This window comes from Myxine glutinosa, chromosome 5, assembly GCF_964187855.1.
Source record: "Myxine glutinosa chromosome 5, kmMyxGlut1.1, whole genome shotgun sequence".
Classification (NCBI taxonomy): Eukaryota; Metazoa; Chordata; class Myxini; order Myxiniformes; family Myxinidae; genus Myxine; species Myxine glutinosa.
The window spans coordinates 24217331-24240114 of record NC_136265.1 but is presented as its reverse complement, the minus strand read 5'-3'; the positions used below and the strand labels follow the sequence as shown (position 1 = coordinate 24240114).

General features: G+C 40.4%; 1 protein-coding gene across 1 annotated transcript; it reads right to left on the bottom strand.

Moving 5' to 3' along the window:
- Positions 1 to 431: 431 nt before the first annotated feature.
- Positions 432 to 21447, bottom strand: LOC137428705 (uncharacterized). The gene is made up of 4 exons (XM_068118607.2): positions 21288 to 21447; positions 19712 to 19768; positions 17689 to 17796; positions 432 to 3450 (listed from the first exon to the last, which is right to left on the bottom strand). The coding sequence occupies exons 1-4, from the start codon at positions 21445 to 21447 to the stop codon at positions 2099 to 2101; spliced, it is 1677 nt and encodes a 558-aa protein (XP_067974708.2). The 3' UTR covers positions 432 to 2098.
- Between the last annotated feature and the right edge of the window lie 1337 nt (positions 21448 to 22784).

The following is a 22784-nucleotide window of genomic DNA, read 5'->3' as shown; positions in this document are numbered from 1 at the left end:
CTTGCGCAATGTGTTGTTTTGCTGCTTACAAGCTAAATACACTATTTTTTGAAACACACGTTTCTGCCTGAGAAGAGTGACTTGCAACAAAAAACGTGCACAAACAACCATCTTTCGTGTCAGGAACGCTTCAATTCTATTGACTTCCATTAATAAAAAACATTCTGTTCCTCCCGTCAGGCATATGATACAAGCTGCTGAGGTAGTGTCATTCTCCAGGTGGCACAATCCTGGATGGTCACAACTCCAATGGCTCATTTTTCTCGAGCTGGTACTCATTTTGTCAACCTCAGAAGGATAACTGGCTGAGTTCACCCACCTGATGTTATTTATGACACAACAGAGGCTTGGGACCATGAAAGCAGCCATCTTATCTGTTAAGCCACGAGCAGGCTCAATGAAATAATAAACTCGGCGACAATAAAAGAAAATCGCGTTTTAAAAAGATTTTAATTCGTTTGCTTCCGAAAGATTCACAGCATTTTGTCATTCAAAGAAAATTATTGTTGTTATCGAAACGAAACTGTTATAAAAAGATGAATTCGTAAACAAGCACAATAACTATAAGATAAACATTGTACAGATTTGTTGATATGGAAACTCATTTAAACAGTCAGTTCAACCAATGCATGAAATGATTGTTTGTATTTCATGAACAATTATTTCAGGTTCGTAAAGGAGCTTTTTCAGTCCATTCCACATCAAGAAGAGGACATTTCCCATCCAGCTGATCTCTCCTTTACATTGACAAATAAAAATGTCTGAGTTGAGTGGGTTTTTTTGTGACTTTCCTTCATTGTCCTTGAAATTGTGAATGTTGTGTTTTCTTCTGTTTCGCTTTCAGTTCTTACATTTTGTAATTGTGCTTCTTGATGGAAAAAGTTTTCCGAGGTGATTGAGCTTTCCAGCCTCGCGTTCTTGGTGCTCATGGGAAATGGGATTCAAAGATCTGTTGAGCATTTTACATTCACAGCGAATCCCACAGTTGGTCAATGAACTCGATTAAACTCCAACAGCCCTCTGCCTCCTTCACGTCTCGCTAACTCGAGTCTTGGGGCAAACTGATTTTATCGAACACTTCTTGGATAGTTAGAAATTCCTTTTACATCTGAATTATCAATCTACCATTGCAGCACAATGCACCATTCTGCAGTTGTATTGGCTGATTTACAACTTCGATTTTGTTTCTTGGGGAGATGTTTGTCCATCATTGGTTGTTCTGCATAAATATTTTTGGACTCTTGTCTTGTGTGTTCGATTTGCTGATCCTATTCCACCCCGAGGTGTTTTCACAATGTTTCATTTCTTCGCTCTTGCATAGTTCTTGACTTTTGTGTTGTTGGTCATTGTTTATTTTTATGTTAAGTTGGCAACATTTACCTTGTCCGAATTGCATTTCAATGTTTTCAGAGTACCGTTTTACCACTTTTACCTGTTCTGTTAGTTATTCATTGTTTGGAGTTAAACCTCTTGTCGTCCATATACAGGAGGTTGTTGACTTTGTTTGTTAGGATGTCACCTCCAACTTCCTGTGGGAGGTTACACTGTGTTCATCTACTTGGCTGTCGATCGTCGTGTTTTGGGGGTCAGAGCCAAGCAGAACAGAGAGGGGACAGGGACTGGGAGAACGATCATCTCCCTGGAAGAGACTATCTTTCTATTAGGGTGTCATCTCCATTTGGGTTTCAGAATGAGGAACAGAGTCCTCCTAGGACTCAAAGTATTCACCTCCATTTTGGTACAGGACCACGTTTCAAGCACCAAGCTGTGAAGTTTTGCTCTTCTCCAAATTTTGCTCACTGATCTCCAGGCAGCCTCCAATTTGTGTTCGTTTGTTGCAATATTCCGCAATATGGTTTTAAAGGTCTCGGTGCGTTTCTTCTTCGAGTTCATGTTGCTCCAACTATCACTGTCCCAACGTCTTGATGGGATGGTGATGTCATCGTGAGTACTACGTCTCGTTTTCAATTATTGCTTTTAGTTTGTACTTTTCTGAATTTGTCAGACTGGGATATTGAACTTTTCGCAGATGTGTCAATGGATTACAGGTGTTTGGACAATTCTATAAGATTTCGATTTTGGCATTTCTCTTGTACCTTTATCCAGCATGGATCACCATGTGTGCCTTGTAGGATGAATTATAGCTGAATGATTTATTGCATATACTGCACTTGTACAGTTTATCCCCAGGGTGGTTCCTCATGTGTGTCCGGAGGCTTGAGATGTGACGGTATGGTTTATTGCACACACTGCACTTATACGGCCTCACCCCAGTGTGGGTCCTCATATGTACGTGGTGGCTTGAGATTTGATTGAATGATTTACTGCACACATTGCACTTATACGGCCTCTCCCCAGTGTGGGTCCTCATATGTACCTGGCGGCTTGGGTTGTGATGGAATGATTTATTGCACACTCGGCACTTGTACGATTTCTTCTCCCCGGTGTGGGTCCTCAAGTGTAGGTGATGGCTTGAGAAGTCACTGAATATTTGATGACACCTACTGCACTTGAATGACTTCTCTGGATCATGCGACTTCATGTGTACCCGGCGGTGTGCGATGTCACTGAATGTTCTATTGCACACATTGCACTTGTGTGGCTTCTCAACAGTGTGGATGTTTGTGTGTGTTCCCATGTGTCGCTGGCAGTTTGAGATGCTTTGGAATCTTCTAACGCACACACTGCACTGATATGGCTTCTCAACAGTGTGTGTCCGCATGTGTACCTTGCGGCTCGAGGTCTGACTGAACGATTTACTGCAGAAACTACAATTATACGGTTTCTCCCCAGTGTGAGTCCTCATGTGTGCCTGGTAAGCCGAGATCTGAATGAATGATTTTTTGCAAATTGAGCATGTGTGCGGCTTTTCTCCTGTGTGTATTCTCATGTGGTTCTGGCGGTTCTGATTCAATGTAAATGATTTATTACACACACTGCATTGAAATGGCTTTTCTCCAGTATGGCCCCTCATGTGTACATTCCAGTTGGAAAGGTGTCCAAATGATTTACTACAAAAAAGGCACTCGTACGGCTTCTCCCCAGTATGTGTCCGCACGTGTGTCTGCCAGTTTGAATGATTTGCAAATGATTTAGTGCAGTCAGTGCACTTAAACGGATTCTCACCAGTGTGTGTCCGTATGTGTTTCAGGAGCTCTGACTTAAACTTAAATGGTTTGTTGCACGTCCTGCACTCGTGACATTTCTCAACAGTACGTCTCCTCCGGCGAGTCTTCTTGCTGGAATCTTTCTGAGATGTCTTGCATTCTGTGCCATTGTCTGTCTTTTCACAAGTGTCAATATCCATGTTTACATGGTCACGACTCAAATTATTTTTGTAATCCATGAACTTCATTAAGTAACTCTTCCGCTGTTGCGGCAAAGATCTCTCGTTGGAGGTGTGAACATTCTTGGTGAAGGAAAACGTACTGAAGGTCGTTGTTGATCCCTCTAAAGATCATTCACAGGAAAAAAAGTCAGTAGAGGTATATAAAAACAGCATCCACATAATAATATGGATCTCAAAGAGAGAGGAAAGAGGAAATTACAAAGCTCTCTTGGCAATCAATTTCCATTTGTGAATGAGACAATTACACAAAGGTGTACCAGTGGGGAAAGAGGTAGAGAAACAGAGAATTAATGAAAAGTTCACACAAACATAAACAAGTGAGAATTCTCCAATACACTATGTAGAATTATAAAGACCTCTACAAGCCAGGGGCAGGCAAGTTATCGCAGGCATTCAAATTCAAACTTGTCCCTGATCCTCTTGATTAAGAAAATATATTGTAATGACAATGAGATAGAAATAGTTTAGTCTTTGATGAATCTTAATAATACTATGCTATAGTTCATAATGATTCTGGGCTCCTTTGCTGAGATTAGAGGCAAACGTCCAGCTTGAACTGTGATGTTATCTAGCTTCAGATCCTCACAGTCAAGTCAGCCCATTTGGAGAATAAAAATAAATAGTCCCTTTTATTCTAATATTGGATAAATAAGTATACTTTTCATACGATACAAATCTATACATATATGTTGAAGATCTAAACTATAGAACTGAATCTTGTAACAATAATGTGTAACCCTCTCATTGAACTTTTGTAACCCTGTTTTCTCCAGGCTGGAGATTGAGACAAACCAGATGTTCTCAACACGCTAAAGCATGTTATCTCAAAGGAGCAGTGAGCTCTGTTTATTTTGCAAAACAGCTAGTATCTCTGTTTATCATTATCTGACACTCATGGCCGGGGAGAGGCAGAGATAACGACCTGGAAGAGCTGCCTGCTGTGGATGGATCCAATGAATGGCGAAATCACAAATGCACTGTATGCTGAAATGTTATCTCTCCTCTCTGACCCTCTCCTGACCTCTCACGCTTTCATCTTTGACCACAAATAGCCGTGTAACAGAAAATCGGAAAGGTTCTCAGTCCAGTTGCCTGTATTGAATGTAGCGTGCGTAGTATGTAGGGTAGTGATATTATTCTGTCGTGTATGTGTTACTTTGAATTGAAGAGTGTGTTTTGTAATATTTTGTAAAAGTGGATTGAGAACTCCCACGTACCATTAAAATCAGCCGATTGTACTTCTGAAACAAGTTTGGACCTTAATTATTGAGACAATGAGTCACTGAATATCATTGAAGGCTAAATTAATTAATTCTCCAAAAACTACAACCTGCGACCTTCACAATAACCAATGGGAAAGTTCAACCAAGTCATGCAAATATGAAGATCTGCGTAAAATTTCAAAGAATTTCCATTGCTGAGGAATTTAACAACAGAATGGAGGAAATATCTTCCTTGATGATGTCTTTAATGACGTCACCTGTGAGGGATAATTAATTAATGGAGGATGTATGTGAGGTTTGTTCAAAATGTGTTGTCAAACTTTTTCCAAATGTATTGTCAAAGTCTTTTCAAATATAATGTCAAACTTTTTCAAATATAATGTCAAACTTTTTCAAATATAATGTAAAACTTTTCAAATACAATGTCAAACCTTTTTCAAATATAATGTCAGTATTTTCAAATATAATGTCAGTCTTTTCAAATACAGATAGTTCCCGACCTACGACGGGGTTACGTTCCGTCATGTCCGTCGGATGTCGGTTCCGTTGGAAGTCGGACCCCCTTTTGTGGACCTGTATTTTTCAGGTAGTAGTTGGATCATAACTCCAAAGTACGTGTACTATCATGGTATCATGTGTTAGTCTCATGACGTTAATTACATGGGACATGTATTTCAAGTTAGTATTATGTCTTGAATTACATGTACCTATTAAACCACCTTTATATAACCACCTTTAGAGGCCATTTTTCCCCGCAAGCGGGGGTTGGCCTTTTTCGGGGACCGTGGTTGTTGTTGTTTTTTGGTCCCCTTTTTGAAGCAATGTTTTACGGCCGGATGCCCTTCCTGACGCCAACCCTTTTTGCCGCCTTTAACGACAAACAGGGAATTACCAGTGAACTGGTACTCAATTAGCCGACCTCGGAAGGATGACAGGCTGAGTCAACCCCCCTGGCGTTAATTCAGCGATCGACCAGGATTCGAACCCAGGATCCTAGGATCCTAAGCCGGCACCCTCGCCGCTAGCCCAACCTATTATTGGCTTGAATTACATGTACCTATTAATATACCTATACAAGTACGTATTCATGGATTATTTGGGACATTTTTTACGTCCGTTTTCCATCATATGACTTTGGAATGGAATATGAGATTTAGGCCAACGGCAAGGCACTGGGACCTATAGGGTCATTCAGTGCCGATATGACTGTATTATGTACCATGTATTGATACGTATTCAAGTACGTATTCATGGATTATTTGGGTGAAATAAAAAAATGACATTTTATAGCAATTTATTAAACAAAAAAAATGTACAAATACAGTATACAATGCAGTTTAATAGGTACTAAATAAAATGTACAGTGTATCAATAATATTGAAATCAGGAGCCGGGGTCGTCTAGCGTTGAAGAATCATTGGTGGTTGAAGACAAAGTTGATGGTGGCGGTGATGGTGACGAGTTTGGTCTGGGAGACACGGAAAGGGCGGAGGTTGTGGCGGAGGCGTTGGAGGTGGAGGCGATAGGATGTTTTTTTTAAAGAAATCGTCGAGAGTTGGCTGAACTGTTTGCTTCCTTTTTTCATCATAAATTTCCCTGTAACACGCTCGGGTCTGCTGAAGTTGTCGATCGAATTTGGAAAAGCGATTAACGTTGGTGTCCATGCACTCGAACAGCTGAAGTCCTTGGTTGAAAACCGCAAACCCCTCAGCCATTCCCTTTATGGACTCTTGTCCTTGATGATGGTAGACACCGTTGAGTGGGAGAAGCCAAGGTCACGTGAGATGGCGGTAACGCTTTTACCATTCTCATGCTGCACAATCATTTTGAGCTTCACTTCAAGATTGATCGCCTTCCTCTTCTTCTTATCGGCACCAGCCATGGGTGGACGTCTCTTGCCAGACATGATGCTTGCAGTAGGGTATAAACAGCGAAGAACTAGTAGGGCAGTAGTCGTAGAGTAATCGTTGGTTTGGCTGAGTTACGGAGCATAAGGGATGTTGCCAGTGTGAAACACAAAGAGCTACTAACTGAGACGCTGCCTCATGTGGGAGAAGCTGCCTGGAGAGCGATGACGTCACAGCGTCTCTCGCCACCATGCTTTCTCACTCGCTTCTTCTTCTTTCCTTTTAGTTTTTCTTTGACGTATTTTAAATTTTTTTCCGCCCGTCGTTTCCATCGTCGTACGTCCGGGTCGTCGTAAGTCGCCTACGTCATAGGTCGGGAACTATCTGTATAATGTCAAACTTTTTCAAATTTATTGTCAAACTTTTTCAAATATAATGTCAAACTTTTTCAAATATATTGTCAAACTTTTTCACAAATATAATGTACAACTGTTTTCAAATATAATGTCAAACTGTTTTCAAATATAATGTGAAACTGTTTTCAAATATAATGTCAAACTTTTTTCAAATATCATGTCAAACTTTTTCAAATATAATGTCAAACTTTTTCAAATATAATGTCAACCTTTTTCAAATATCATGTCAGTGTTTTCAAATATTTCAAACTTTTTCAAATACAATGTCAATCTTTTTCAAATATAATGTCAAACTTTTTCAAATATAATGTCAAACTGTTTTCAAATATGTCAAACTTTTTTCAAATATAATGTAAAGCTGTTTTCAAATATAATGTCAAACTGTTTTCAAATATAATGTCAAACTTTTTTCAAATATAATGCCAAACTGTTTTCAAATATAATGTCAAACTGTTTTCCAATATAATGTCAAACTGTTTTCCAATATAATGTCAAACTGTTTTCAAATATAATGTCAACCTTTTTCAAATATAATGTAAAGCTGTTTTCTAATATAATGTCAAACTGTTTTCAAATATAATGTCAACCTTTTTCAAATATAATGCCAAACGTTTTCAAATATAATGTCAAACTTTTTCAAATATAATGTCAGTGTTTTCAAATATGTCAAACTTTTTCAAATATGTCAAACTTTTTTCAAATATAATGTCAAACTTTTTCAAATATAATGTCAAACTGTTTTCAAATATGTCAGTCTTTTCAAATATAATGTCAGTCTTTTCAAATATAATGTCAGTCTTTTCAAATATAATGTCAATCTTTTCAAATATAATGTCAGTCTTTTCAAATATAATATCAAACTGTTTTCAAATATAATGTCAAACTGTTTTCAAATATAATGTCAGTCTTTTCAAATACAGTGAAACCTTGACTTACGAGTGCACCAACTTACGAGTTTTCCGAGATACGAGCCGTCGCTCGGTCGATTTTTTGCTTTGTGATGCAAGCCGAGATCTGAGTTACGAGCGAGCGAGCTTACGCCACCCGCCACGAGGTGGCCCAGCGAGCGTTCAGTTCACGTGGTTATCTTGCCGTGCAAGCATCTCTGCCGTATCGCTGTTGCTTTGTTTTCGCATTTTGTTTATTTTGGAAAATTTCTTAGTTTTAACCATGGGTCCTAAGAAATTGAGTGCCAAGGGCAGTGCTGAGAAGAAGAAAAGGTTGATGTGCTTGGATATAAAACACGTAATCGTCGAAAAACATGAGCGAGGTGTGCGTGTTGTCGACTCGGCGAGGCAGTATGATCGTAGTACTTCTACGATATGTACGATTTTGAAGCAGAAGGAGTCGATAAAGGCTATAACGCCAGCCAAGGGCGTTAAGATTATTTCAAAGCTCCGGACCTCTGTCCATGAAGAGATGGAGAAGTTGTTGTTTGTGTGGTTGACAGTGTCAGTAAATACAGTGAGTAAATACAGTAAATAAAGGAGTGTGAGTAAATACACTTAATAAAACCAGTTTATTTCTTTACATTCTCTTTTATTATGTACAGTATATACGAGGTCGTGCTTGTTTATACATTATTTGTTATTTATAAAGTACATTTTTCTTATTTAAAAACACATAACAAAAAAAATTGGTGTGGTTTTTGGGGGGCTGGAACGGATTAATAGCATTTCAATTCATTTTAATGGGGAAATTTAATTTGAGAAACGAGCAAATTGAGTTACGAGCTCGGTCACAGAACGAATTAAACTCGTAAGTCAAGGTTTCACTGTATAATGTCAGTCTTTTCAAATATAATGTCAGTCTTTTCAAATATAATGTCAATCTTTTCAATTATAATGTCAGTCTTTTCAAATATAATATCAAACTGTTTTCAAATATAATGTCATTCTTTTCAAATATAATGTCAAACTGTTTTCAAATATAATGTCAGTCTTTTCAAATATAATGTCAGTCTTTTCAAATATAATGTCAATCTTTTCAATTATAATGTCAGTCTTTTCAAATATAATGTCAAACTGTTTTCAAATATAATGTCATTCTTTTCAAATATAATGTCAAACTGTTTTCAAATATAATGTCAGTCTTTTCAAATATAATGTGAAACTGTTTTCAAATATAATGTCAGTCTTTTCAAATATAATTCAAATATAATGTGAAACTGTTTTCAAATATAATGTCAAACTGTTTTCAAATATAATATGAAACTGTTTTCAAATATAATGTCAAACTGTTTTCAAATATAATGTCAAACTGTTTTCAAATATAATGTCAAACTTTTTCAAATATAATGTCAAACTTTTTCAAATATAATGTCAAACTTTTTCAAATATAATGTCAAAGTCTTTTCAAATATAATGTCAAACATTTTCAAATATAATGTCAAACTGTTTTCAAATATAATGTCAGTCTTTTCAAATATAATGTAAAGCCGTTTTCAAATATAATGTCAAACTGTTTTCAAATATAATGTCAAACTGTTTTCAAATATAATGTCAAACTGTTTTCAAATATAATGTCAAACTTTTTCAAATATAATGTCAAACTTTTTCAAATGTAATGTCAAAGTCTTTTCAAATATAATGTTTAACTTTTTCAAATATAATGTGAAACTGTTTTCAAATATAATGTCAAACTCTTTTCAAATATAATGTGAAACTGTTTTCAAATATATTGTCAAACTGTTTTCAAATATAATGTGAAACTGTTTTCAAATATATTGTCAAACTGTTTTCAAATATATTGTCAAACTGTTTTCAAATATAATGCCAGTCTTTTCAAATATAATGTGAAACTGTTTTCAAATATATTGTCAAACTGTTTTCAAATACAATGTGAAACTGTTTTCAAATATAATGTCAGTGTTTTCAAATATAATGTCAAACTTTTTCAAATATAATGTCAGTCTTTTCAAATATAATGTCAAACCGTTTTCAAATATAATATCAAACTTTTTCAAATATAATGTCAGTCTTTTCAAATATAATGTCAAAGTCTTTTCAAATATAATGTCAAAGTCTTTTCAAATATAATGTCAAACTGTTTTCAAATATAATGTCAAAGCCTTTTCAAATATAATGTCAAACTGTTTTCAAATATAATGTCAAAGCCTTTTCAAATATAATGTCAGTGTTTTCTAATATAATGTCAAACTTTTTCAAATGTAATGTCAAACTTTTTCAAATATGTCAAACTGTTTTCAAATATGTCAGTGTTTTCTAATATAATGTCAAACTTTTTCAAATGTAATGTCAAACCTTTTTCGAACATAATGTCAAACTGATTTCAAATATGTCAAACCTTTTTCAAATGTAATGTGAAACTTTTTTCAAATATAATGTCAAACTGTTTTCAAATATAATGGCAAACCTTTTTCAATTTTTTTCAAACCAGAGTTTCAAATATAATGACTTTTAATGATGCGCGGAAACCATGGTCTGTATGTGTGTCTTCATTTTTCTCAGAGATATCTGAACGGATCTTTGTCAAACTTTCAGAGATTTATCAGTGACTGCTGCAAAGTGTTTTAGGCCAAAAATAATTTTGAAAAAAAAAGTCGTTATGTTGAAATTTTTGAAAAAGAAACGTTGGATTTTTTTCCCTTTTAATTGCTCTATTGTGGGTGTAGGGAAGTGTGACCGGACCCCATTCCTTAATGGGTGCAGGGAAGTGTGTCCAGACCCCATTCTTTAGTGGGTGTAGGGAACTGTTTCAGGCCTTCACAAAAAATAGACCGGTCAACGCTGATTACCCCGGCTGGTATAAATAAAACATACAATTACATTTGTGGGGGTAGGGATACTTTAGTACAGGTAGAATGTATAAATTAATATGCTCCGAATGTCGTGAAGAAGAAGAACCACCATGTTATGAGTAGGGAATTTGTTTAGCACGGATGGCGGATTAAGGTGTATCTTTGTCCCCATTATGAGGAATGGGGCATGTTAACTAGCTCAGGGATTATGTAAATTCCCTGTATGTCTTTCCCTCGGTGATTTACATCCTTTGTCCCTTATGGCACCGCATTGGACACGTAGAGCAGGAATCGCCCTAATAATAAAACCAACCGGAAGCCAGGCATCAAGCACGTGCCGCTGACAACCCCGACTTACCAGGCACACAAAGCTCGGGCAGGCCGAGGACACGCCACGAGGAGCCGTGATTGGCCAGGGATCTTGATAGACAAGGAAAGCCGGAGTAAGAAGGGACTCGCTCATTGGTGGAGGGAAGGACGAGTCGGAAGGATCTCTCTGATTGGAAGAGAGGACCGAAGACGTGAGGGGACTGCGTGTAAAGTAGTTGGCGCACGCGGACATTGGGCTTCTCGTGCTGGATGTCAAAGTGGCCGGTTTTGCGTGCGCACTGCACGGGGAAGCTTGATCATATAAACGCCGCGTTCCAAGACTTTGCTGGTGGACATGAGGCAGAAGAGCCGCGGGCGGAGAGCTACAGTTTTCCAGCCGGGAACGACGCGTGGACGAGCGCTGCTGGGCTGCAGCGTGACGAGACATAAAGAACAAGGGCGTAGCGAGGCCTACCTCGCGCCAAGGCGTGTCCCCGTGCACGGACCTCTGGGACCCGTTCACAGACTGACGAGACCACACGAGCCGATCTGAGATAAGTCCCACTAAATAACCACACGTCTTTATTTTATCCAACGTTATTTTATCCCATTGTCTGTGTTTAAGTCTGGTGTGGAGGATCCCATAGGAATTTAGTTTTACCGTCGCGGTTTTCTTGTTATCGGCATTTTCTTTTAATAAATCCTTTTGTTATTTTTGTACATTTTAAAATCCGTTTTCGTGTGAGTTTTTTTCTGAAGGTTTGGGAACTGCAAAGGGACCACAGGTAAGCCCCTTCATCCCCCCACTACCCTTTCTTTCCCCGCGTATATTAAGTCCGCATTTGAACAGTGCCTCGGAGTTAAAGCTTGCTCAGCTATTCATTCCTGGGAAAGATTTTAATCGCCAGGAACGCGACAATACACAAACACACACTTCATTTTTTAAACGTCTGTTCCTCACAATAATATTGTCGTGTGATTTCCCGAGGGGAACACCACAGGGATCACAAATGGCCAATAGCAAGCTTTTAACTCCGACGGCGATGATCAAATGCGGATTTTACTGTATATGCGCGGGAGGAAGAAAGAAGAAGAGGAAGCTGAAGAGCTTACCTGTGGTCCCGCTGCAGTCCTCAAACCTGCGGAAAATAAACTTGCATGAACTGGATTTAAAATGGTCAAATATAAACAGGTTTATTTTACGGAATGCTGGTAAGAAGCAAAACGCGACGGTAAAACTAAATTCCGATATGGAGTGCTCCCACACACAGAACCAAACACAAACAAAAGGGATGAATGAACTGGAAAATAAATTATGTGTGTGTGTGTGCTTCGCTCTGATCACTGGTGAGGTCTCGTCAGCGTCTGCGAATGGGTCCAGCCGGCGTTGCGCATGAAGCGCGCACGTTGGCAGGAACTAGGCCTCGTTGCGCCCGTTCGAACTGCAGCGCTCGTACTAGGCCTCGTCACGCTGCAGCGGTAAGCCGCACGTCGTTTCCGCCTGCAAAACTCTGCACGTCTCCTGGTGGTGTCTCTGAACACGGCCGGTCCAAGCACAATCGTCCCGAGGTCCAGAACGAAAACAGGCACAAGAGTGCGAGGGAGAAGAACAAGGGAACCAGAGGAGGGCAAGAGCAGGGCAAGAGCAGGGCAAGAGATGAGGGCAAGAGGAAAGATGTCGGTCCGAGAGTTATTCTAATGTCCGGTTGTGACGTCATCAGCGCTTCTCCACCAATCATCCCGCAGGCCACCACTGCCTTGTCCAGCTCTCTGCCTAGCTTCTTGCTCGCCCTTCTTTCACCAATCGATGAGTGCCTTCTTTCTCCGTCCTGGCCAATCAGCGAATCGCTTCTTACCCCTTCTTACCTTCTTACCCTTCCTGTTTGTCAACTCCCGCCCAATCACTGTCCTTCTGGGCGTGGCTCTCGGCCTGCACGAGCAATGTGTGCCTGCCAGGCGGGATTGTCAGCCCCAGTGCCCGATGCCTGGCTTCCGGTTGGTTTTATTGTTATGTGTGGTTTAATGGGCACTTCCTGCGCTGGTGTCAATTGCAGTGCCATAAAGGACAAAGGATGTAAATCACATAGGGTAAGACAAACAATGGATAATTTATCCTTATGCCCTAAGCTAGTTAACATGCCCAGCCCCCTCATGACAGGGACAGATATACCCTTATCCGGCATTCAGCGAAACAGAACTTATTATATGGTGATGGTTCTTACCCGACATCCGGAGCATGTTAATTTATACAAATCTACCTGACTCTACATATCATTGCCGAGCCCACAGACATGACAATATTATTTATTGTGTAATAATGGCCAATCCCAAAAAATCATTTTTTCATGGAGTATGGTGGTACTCCTTATGGAGGGATGGAAAGGTGAAATAAAATGGCCACCACATCAAATGGGTACAAAAAGATACGCTGGAAAAAATGCTATAGAAGGAAGTCATAAGCTTTTAATAGCCATACCTTATATTTTAGAGCGTTTTCCGAATAACCAAGATTGATCACGACGCCAGAAGGCATCGTTAAATTACCAAATCGGGAGATCGTAACATTGCCGAAAGAACTACTGGACTTGGCTTCGCACTAATGTACAGTACATTGACGGAGATGCGTCATAAAAAATGTTACCTTAAAAGTGAAATTAGATGTTATTCATCGAATGGATACTGGTGAAAGTGCCGTTGATCTTTCTGGGTTATTCAGTTTGCCTCCATTCTATAAATATACTGAACTTCATTAAATAAGGAGGAAGGACGTACCACAAACTTCGACTATTTCGGAAGAGGTAAATTTTTATTTCAATATTTCTGAAAATTGTTTTTTGTTTATTTATATGTTTGTGTCCTTGAATATTACTGTCTTAATCACAAAAGGGTAATATAACAGGTAAAACGTGAAATATAATACCTGAAGTAGCAATGTTAAGAACACATCCCCCCTTATTCCTTTAATTCTCACTGGCAACGGTACCCACCCTATGGGCAGGGCTTCAATTGGGAGGCCCAAATGAAAAGGCTAAATATCAGAAATTGAAGGCTTTTTTTCTTTTAAACGATTTATATAAACATCTGTTAAATCTCGATCGGTGCAGCCGTTTGTGCGGCACCCGGGAAAATAACGTCATGCGGGAGCAAGTATCAGCAGGATGTGGCAGTGTGGGAGTCCACGTTTCTGATCCTCCTTCATGCCAAAGTAGCCCACCACTTCTCCAAGCGTTCCGCTCTTCAGATCCGCCATGACAGATTTAAGCTTGATACTGAAGACGCGTGCAGTTAGTACTCCCGATGTCGTATGTACTCCCGATACGTGTTTCCTTCATTGTAAAAACTTCCAAATCAACAGTTAAAATGATTTTGAGCCGATCGGTGTTACGGCCTTGGCAAGATCGATGGAGACAGCGATCTGTTAGCGTATTCACCACCCAAATAGCGATGTGGAACTCTCTCATGTAGAGATTAAACTCACGTCATTTGAACTTTGGCCGAGGTCATTATTTACTTTTAGTGATGTTTATATATACGAATAATGTTTATTGATGTTTATATTGGTTTTGAGTCGTCCTTTCCCCATATCTCGTGGGATTGTAAGTTGGAGAGACGGCCGTGATGGTGGGGAGGGGGTTGAAATTCTCTCAAGCAGGGATTCAACCCGTGTCCTTATAAAAGGTCTTTGTCCGAGGTCACCGAGTCCGATCAGTGCAGCCGTGCAGCAATCGGTGCAGCCGTTTGTGCGGCACCCGGGAAAACAACATCGTCACAATGAACGTTATGCGAACGCGAATGTTATGCGGGAGTCCAAACCTGAGAATGCTGGAGACCAAAGCTGAAATTGGGAAAACTATATAGCCTATTTTACTCCTGGAGATCCCAGGATTATCCACCCAAAATATTGTTGCGATCGGTTCAGCAGTTTTTACGGTACCTTCGAACGGACAGATAGACAGACAGACAGACGGACAGACATTTGCTGAATTATAGTAAGATGAGAAAAACTGCTTGATTTTCATCATTTCAATATTCGTCACACTTTTCAGGAACGCATCAGTTATGTGTTGACCTTGGTCGTACCGCAGTGAGTGCACTGGTAACCCAGAGGGTGTCACGACAGAAAATAAATAAAGAAGCTGATGTACCCTTCGTGTTCTTTTTTGGGTGAAACCAACATACGAGAAGACAGAAAGGTAACTTTATAAAGAATATTTATTATTCCCCACTGTTTACCTTCAGCACAATAATACTAATTTCATGTAGCACTTAATGACTTTCTTAAGAATCCCCAAATTAAATAAGTACTAACGTCACAGAAAACAACGCAGCTATAAGTTAACTCACGACTCTCGACGTGGCAACTTAGCTCAAGCAAGCAGTTTTTGTGTATATATATATATATATATATATATATATATATATATATATATATATATATATATATTGTTACGGATTCGTCACTTCCGTTGTGGTGGTTTGCATCCACTGTAAATATGTCTGATTCCATGTACTATTATTGTTTTCAAAAGGTTTATTGTTCATGAACTGTTTTCAAAAGGTAAAAAAGTTAATGTTAAAAGAAACAGGAAACCGGATCGGGAACCTGACGACGAAGAGGAAGAAGAGAAAAAAGGGCGGAGCGTGTGAGCCGGACAAGAAGGAGCCGAGCTACTTGCGGTCTGGAGCGAACGTTGGCGAGCAAGAGTCACGAGTGTACTTTTGGGTTCCCGGGAGAGGGATTCCTGCGACAGAGTTGTCATCGCTGTGACCGATCAACCTGCGTGTCAGGTTTTTGGTGGTGGATTCCAAGGAGAATTATTGCCGGACCGTTACGTCTCAAGAACCGGTCATCGGCCATTTTGACTCACGCGCTTCACGCGTCGAGCAAGGTCTTTGCTTCGTCAGCCGTTTTCACCGCTTTCAGACGTATCTGGCGTGTGTGTGTGCACCGGGGCTTGAAGATTAATTTGCGGTTCACCGACTGTGAGCCGTGAAAGTCCATACCCGAGGGTGTGATCTCTCGGTCGTCTGGAGGGCGCCTTTGGATATCCCAGTCGCCTTGAGGGCGCCTTTGTGCAGCTGTGGCTGTGTGACTGTTCTTGCCATCCGAACGGGATTCGGGTCTCGATTGGACATCGTTCTGGCGATCGCTGGAGCGAATCAACTTCGTCTTGAAGCCGGGAATAAGAGACATTGGGGATGTTCTTGTTTCACTCACTTGGAGCACAGTGAGTTATATATTACAAAACTGATGGTACCATCATAGGACATATTAATTGTACTTTTGAATACTATTATTGTTGTACTGTTATTCTTGTGTGATCTTAATACAATATTTGTTTGTTAGTAACAATTGGGGTGGCTTATCCATTGATCTTTGACATACAGAATAACACATTTTTCTGCCGTGACTCCTCTCGGGGCTCGGAGGGACACCGTGACCAGAGGGTCGGGGAGGAGCAAGTAACAATATATACACACACACAAACATGTACATATACACGTGTATGCGTGTGTATGTTTACCTCCGCCATCGAAGGTGGATGGAGATTATATTTTCACCCCTGTCTGTTTGTCTGTGAACAGGATATCTCAAAATGCTGTGGACGGATTCAGACGAAATTTGGTGGAGATGTTGGTTGTGTGACAGGGACGAAATTATTAGATTCCGGTGAATATCCGGATATGGATCTGGGTCCGATAATTTTTCATCTGAATCTTCACCATTGATAGATAGGGAGAAAAAAACGATGTATAGCACGATATCTCAAAAAGTTGTGAACGGATTTGGATGGAACTTGGAGAGGCTGGGTGTGTGAGAAGTTTGAATCGATTTGACTTTATTGAGGATCCGAAACTGGATCTGGATATACGAATTTTTATTTTTTAAAGCGATTCTTCACCATTGAGTTAAAACCGATATATAGCACAATATCTCAAAAAGTTGGGGACCGATTTTGACAAAACCTGGTGGATGAGTTGGTTAAATGTCGAGAACAAGTCGATTCGATGTTGGTTCAGGTATGGATCCGGAACAGATCCCATGTGATACAAAACAAACTGTTGAGCCTGGCGGAGGTGCCAATGTACGCCGCATCTTGCAGTGTTGTGTATATTCAAGTGTACCTTTGACAGACGTTTCTCAATCGATGTGTCGGACACGTGGATTCTCGGATTATGTGACGCACCTAATGGTTTTGTTGGACTCGCAGCATCTCTTTCCTGCGAATGAGTTGCACAAATGGTGCATGTTGTTCTCTGACTCACTCGTGGCCACATCCTCACAGGACATTCCGTTGCTTCCTTCACCATAGTCATTGCTCCCAGTCCTTTTTTTGTTTTACCCCGCGCATGCAAAGTGAAAAGCAATTGGTACATATCCGTCCGTCTGTCTTAGTAATTTATGATGAAGGAACAACTTATTTAAATTGAATGTTATATTTTAAACACAAATTGAAACATGAACAGGAAGATAAGTTTGCTGTTTTACCATCATTTGGCTCTGAATTTATCACTACCGCACATGTGCAGAGAGGAGTGAGATCATTTGTTTACCCGATCTGCATACCTGGTAGTTAAACAACCTTTCCCGTGTCTTTTTTCTTAAGACTACGTGGGGTAAACTGTTCGATGAACTCTCTAGTAGTCTAGTATCACCTGTACCTGTACCATAGAAGACCTTAAATTTAGAATTGTCACTGATGGGTTCTTTGCTAGTAATGGAATAATATATGGAAATAATCCAAAGAACTCTTCTGAACTTCACAAGCCTCACCATACTCACTTTGTGCAGAGCGAGAAACTTCACTCAGGTCTTCCTTCACCTGGATGCCATTTGAAGTATGATGAGCGTTACCAGAGAGACATCCAGCTTCTGCTGGACCCATTTTACCTGCACAAAATCAAATGTTAGCTCAGAGCATGATCTTGATGATCTAATACAGGTGGTGTTCACAATTTAGATCCAATTATTGTGACATGGGAACTGTATCAAATTAAACACAACGCTGTGTAAAAACATTGGACATTATGGAGGTGGACATGCACAGACACTGACCGTCGTATTATACAGAGCACATCTCTTGGGGGTTGTGTTGTTGTTGTTTGTGGGGCATGTAGGGGGTTTGGACAGGTGAATAATCGAGTGTGAAATAACAAGAAATAGTTATAAATTATATTATCCAGTAAACAATGTTTTTCACATCAATCTTTATTGTGAGAATTTTTTTTAAATGACTACAGTCGATGACCCCCTGCAGAAAATAGGGCAAAATGGAGAAGATTGTCATGGGGACCGCAAGGCTAACCCCCGCTCTAGCAGGGAAAATGGCCTTAAAATGCATGTTGTTGTTGTTGTTGTTGTTGTTGTTGTTGTATATAAGAGAGCCGTTGGTCTGTGTGTCGCCATTTTTCTCAAAGATACCTGAACGGATCTTCGTCAAACTTTCAGAGGTTCATCAGTGAGTGCCTGGGAATGTTTTTGGTAAAAAAGGAAAAAGTTTGAAAAAAATTTTTGTTTGTTTTTTTGGATTACATTTGTTTTTGCTCTATAGTGCCTAAATCTTTTTGATTAATGCCAGTTATTTACAAGTACATGTTCACACAAATAAATACAAAACAATCACCAGACATTTGAACACAAACAAAAAAACAATTCCGGAAGCGGTCGAAGTTGGTGGTAAGGCTTCTTCTTCTTCCTGACCGTCATCATACTTAACTCAGAAACGTGATGAACGGCACATTCAGGAGCAGATATTCAACAAAAAGGTAAAATGATGATTTGACATTTGTGATGGATTCTGATTTGGATGTAATTGCTTTTCCATTATATTTGCCCTCATTTAAAACATACTCATGTTTATTTTTCGCTTGAGCAACGCCAGGTACTCCAGCTATAAACACTTTCATACTTTACTCGGGGTACAAATACAAATACAACTTTGTCTCGGGGGTAACATTGGCTATGTGGCCGCATCCTCATGCGGGGGTGTGGGGGACCGGGAGAAGGGCGTAAATTATCTATGTAAATGTGTATCGTGTTGTGCCACCTGGTGATGGTGGCAGCATGTATAACAATTTCCTTTTTTTGCTTGTGCAACACTGAGGTTATGAAGCAATGTTTGCATGGGTACATTCTTCCCCCTTCCCTCCCCTCCCCTCCTCCCCTCCTCCCCCAAAATAGAGGGGCCTGTCAAAGCCCCCCTCCCGCCCCCCAGGAGATGTTTTTGAAGTATATCTTTCCCCTCCCTCTCTCCTCACCTCCCCCACCCTTCCCCCTTCCACTCCGTTCCTCACCTGCTTCCTTCCCTCCCTTTCTCCACTCCCTCCCCCCCCCCCCCCCCCCCCCCCCCCCCACGCAATGCCGGGTACTCTTGCTTGTTGGCTATACAACCAAATAAGGCGCCGTAATCACATTCAATATGATACTAACTTTCCAATGGTACCATTTTTATTATTCAATGACAGCATAAACCCTTTAGTTGGGGAAACGTGGCTCCTTTTATATATGGATTATAGAATAGACATTTATCCGAATTCCGAGTTGATCTGGGATCAGGCAAATTTTTTGCCAAAAATACCGAGATGGATCCAAAATGAGTTTTTGCTCACAAGTCCAGCCATTTATCCCGTGAGTTCCAGCTAAAGAGTGTGGGTTCTTTCCAAGTTAGTGTGTGCTGTCCCAACACTTTTGAACATATAAAAGGGAACATAAAGTCTGAAACCAAGCTCAGTAAGAACCCATCAGACCATTCCCACCATCCAGTATCGTTACCTTCAACTTGTACAATGTTATTATTAATTCTTACCTTTTGACAGAGAATCATCTGCTTGGTCAGCTTCCACCTTCACCACCACAATAGAATCTGTAAATAAACAAAAGCAGCTTTTTGCCATCATTTCCCAAACTTGTACGACATTTATTCCATGAGATGAGAGATTTCTTTCAAATAAAGAATGACATGAGGAATCAAATGATTTACACTAATTAATCTAAAAAATATGATACATAAGAAATCCAAGCAAATGATCTGAGCACAATGTACTTTTGCAGAGTGTGGAGTCATCAGCAAAGAGATAGAGAGGATTTTCCAGAGAGTCGGAGAGATCATTGATGAAGACCAGAAATAGCACAGGGCCCAGAACACTGCCTTGAGGAACTCCAGCCTGAACAGGAAGAGGAGATGAGAGAAACCCATTCAGGGCCACACGTTGACTACGACCAGAGAGGAAGTCCGCCAGCCATGCATGGAGATTTCCATGGATACCATAGGAGGAGAGTTTGGTGTGCAGAGCGGGGTGCCAGACAGTGTACCTTAAGGTAAATCTTTCCTTAAGGATAAGGGAATTTTATGTGACCGGATGTGGTACTTAGATACAAAAAGGAAAAGACAGCTGTCCAGTGATTTTCACCTAAATAATGGAGAAATCAAGAAAACGACCAAATACCAAGATCTCAAGAATGAAGTCAAAAGATCCTGGAAGCTGAAGAGCGTTGAAATTGTACCAGTGATAATTGGGGCAACGGGAATGATAAAGAAGAACCTTACATAGATCTTAAAAACCATCCCTGGGAACATGACCACAAATGAACTACAGGTGGAGGCTGGACGGGGCTCAGTGACGATCCTGAAAAGAGTCCTTGGAACAAAACTCCGAGAACAACAAAACTTCACAACTTAGCCCATGAATCGGAATCCTTCACTGAAGCGGGGGTGGATACTCGAGGCCTGGGAGGACTTCATGGAGATAACAACCAACGACAAACACACACACACACACACACACGTGTACAAACACACATACAAGTTTACAAACACACACACGTGTACAAACACACAACACACGTGTACAAACACACAACACACATGTACAAACACACACACACAACACACGTGTACAAACACACAACACACGTGTACAAACACACATGTACAAACACACACACACACACGTGTACAAACACACACACAACACACGTGTACAAACACACACACACAACACACGTGTACAAACACACAACACACGTGTACAAACACACAACACACGTGTACAAACACACGTGTACAAGCGCACACACACACATTTAGCATTCATACGTTACTCCCACCACCGTGGGTTCATTTTCAAATTTATGAACCTTCATGCGTACGTCATTGATGTACACTGGAAAGTTCGGGGAATTGACGTCACCAGGAGGTGGAGTGTACGCATGCGCAATAAAGCACCTTGGTCATGGTTTCCCTGAAGTCTGGGTCGTGTTCATATTTCCTCAGTTTAGTAAACTGGAATACTCCGCATATTCGTATTGCCTTCTCCGGGATACAACAGTCATAAATAGATGTGCACTCACGAAATTATTACCTGTACATGAGAACACTGTACCTGTTCGCAGGTCGGGATCGTCCCCTCCATCACGAAGGTTCTGAACGTCCAGGATCCTGAACCCGCAGATCCCAGCAGCCCCTCCTGGACCTCCTCCGTCTCCTCCATGAGAACCCGACGAGGTCGGATCTTGGGCGCAGTTTGGGAGTTCTTGGTCCATGACCCCTCAGTTCAAGGAGCTCTATGTTTGGTTCCACCTCCCAGAGACCCAGTCCCACCCACTCCCAGAGACCCAGTCCCACCCATTGAACCCGATATCAGTCACAGCTCACAGTCTCTTGGGTCGCCTAACCACGTGGTTCGATTCACCGGAAGTACGAGCCAGGGTTAACATTCCTGTGATTGACCGGAATTCACTCGGATTAAGATCAAACCCTCATCCGTATTTCAGATTTTCACTTTAAATCGAGGAACAGAATCGCTCTGATATGGAAAATGTTAAAGGCAGATTGGATAACTTCAGCTAACGCGATACACGCAGAGATGAACAAAGATTACAAGATTCTTCACACAGAAGTCGAACAGGGGTTGCTTAGTGACGTCATCAATCTGCGTGCCGCCGCCATATTGGAGTACAAAACAAAAGGAACGTCCATTCACGATCGGGTGGGTTATTGTGCCTTTTGTGCTTTCATGGCCAAACAATCCGGGTCATAGGTTGTCCCGAAGCTTGGGTATGCGATGCGTTGGACTCTTTGTCCAGGGAGTGATATCGTCACAAACTAAAATATGCAATTTGGTGTCTGCAATTTTTTAAGTGATTCTTCCCCATTGGAAGATAGGGCCAAACATGATACATGGCAGGATATCTCAAAAGTACGGATTTGGACGAAACTTGGTGGAGAAATTGGGTGTCTGACAAGGACTAATAGATTCGATTTTGGTGAAGACCTGAATATGGATTCGGATATGAGAATTATTTAATTTTTAAGGGATTCTTCACCATCGAGTGATGGGGCCAAAAATGATACATGGCAGGATATCTCCAAAAGTTATGGATGGATTTTGACGAAACTTGTTGGACAGGTTGTGTGTTTGACAAGGAAGAATCGATTCAATTTTGGTGAAGATCTGATTGTGTATTCGGATATGATAATTATTTAATTATAAGTGATTCTTCACCATTGAGTGACAGGACAAAAACGATACATAGCGGGATATCTCAAAAAGTTGTGGATGGATTTGGACGAAACTTGTTGGAGAGGCTGTGTTTGACAAGGAAGAATCGATTCAATTTTGGTGAAGATCTGATTGTGTATTCGGATATGAGAATTATTTAATTTTAAGTTAATTCTTCACCATTGAGTATAACCACCTTTAGAGGCCATTTTTCCCCGCAAAGCGGGGGTTGGCCTTTTTCGGACAAAAACGATTCATTGAGTGAAAGGACAAAAACGATACATAGCGGGATATCTCAAAAAAGTTGTGGATGGATTTGGACGAAACTTGTTGGATAGGTTGTGTTTGACAAGGAAGAATCGATTCAATTTTGGTGAA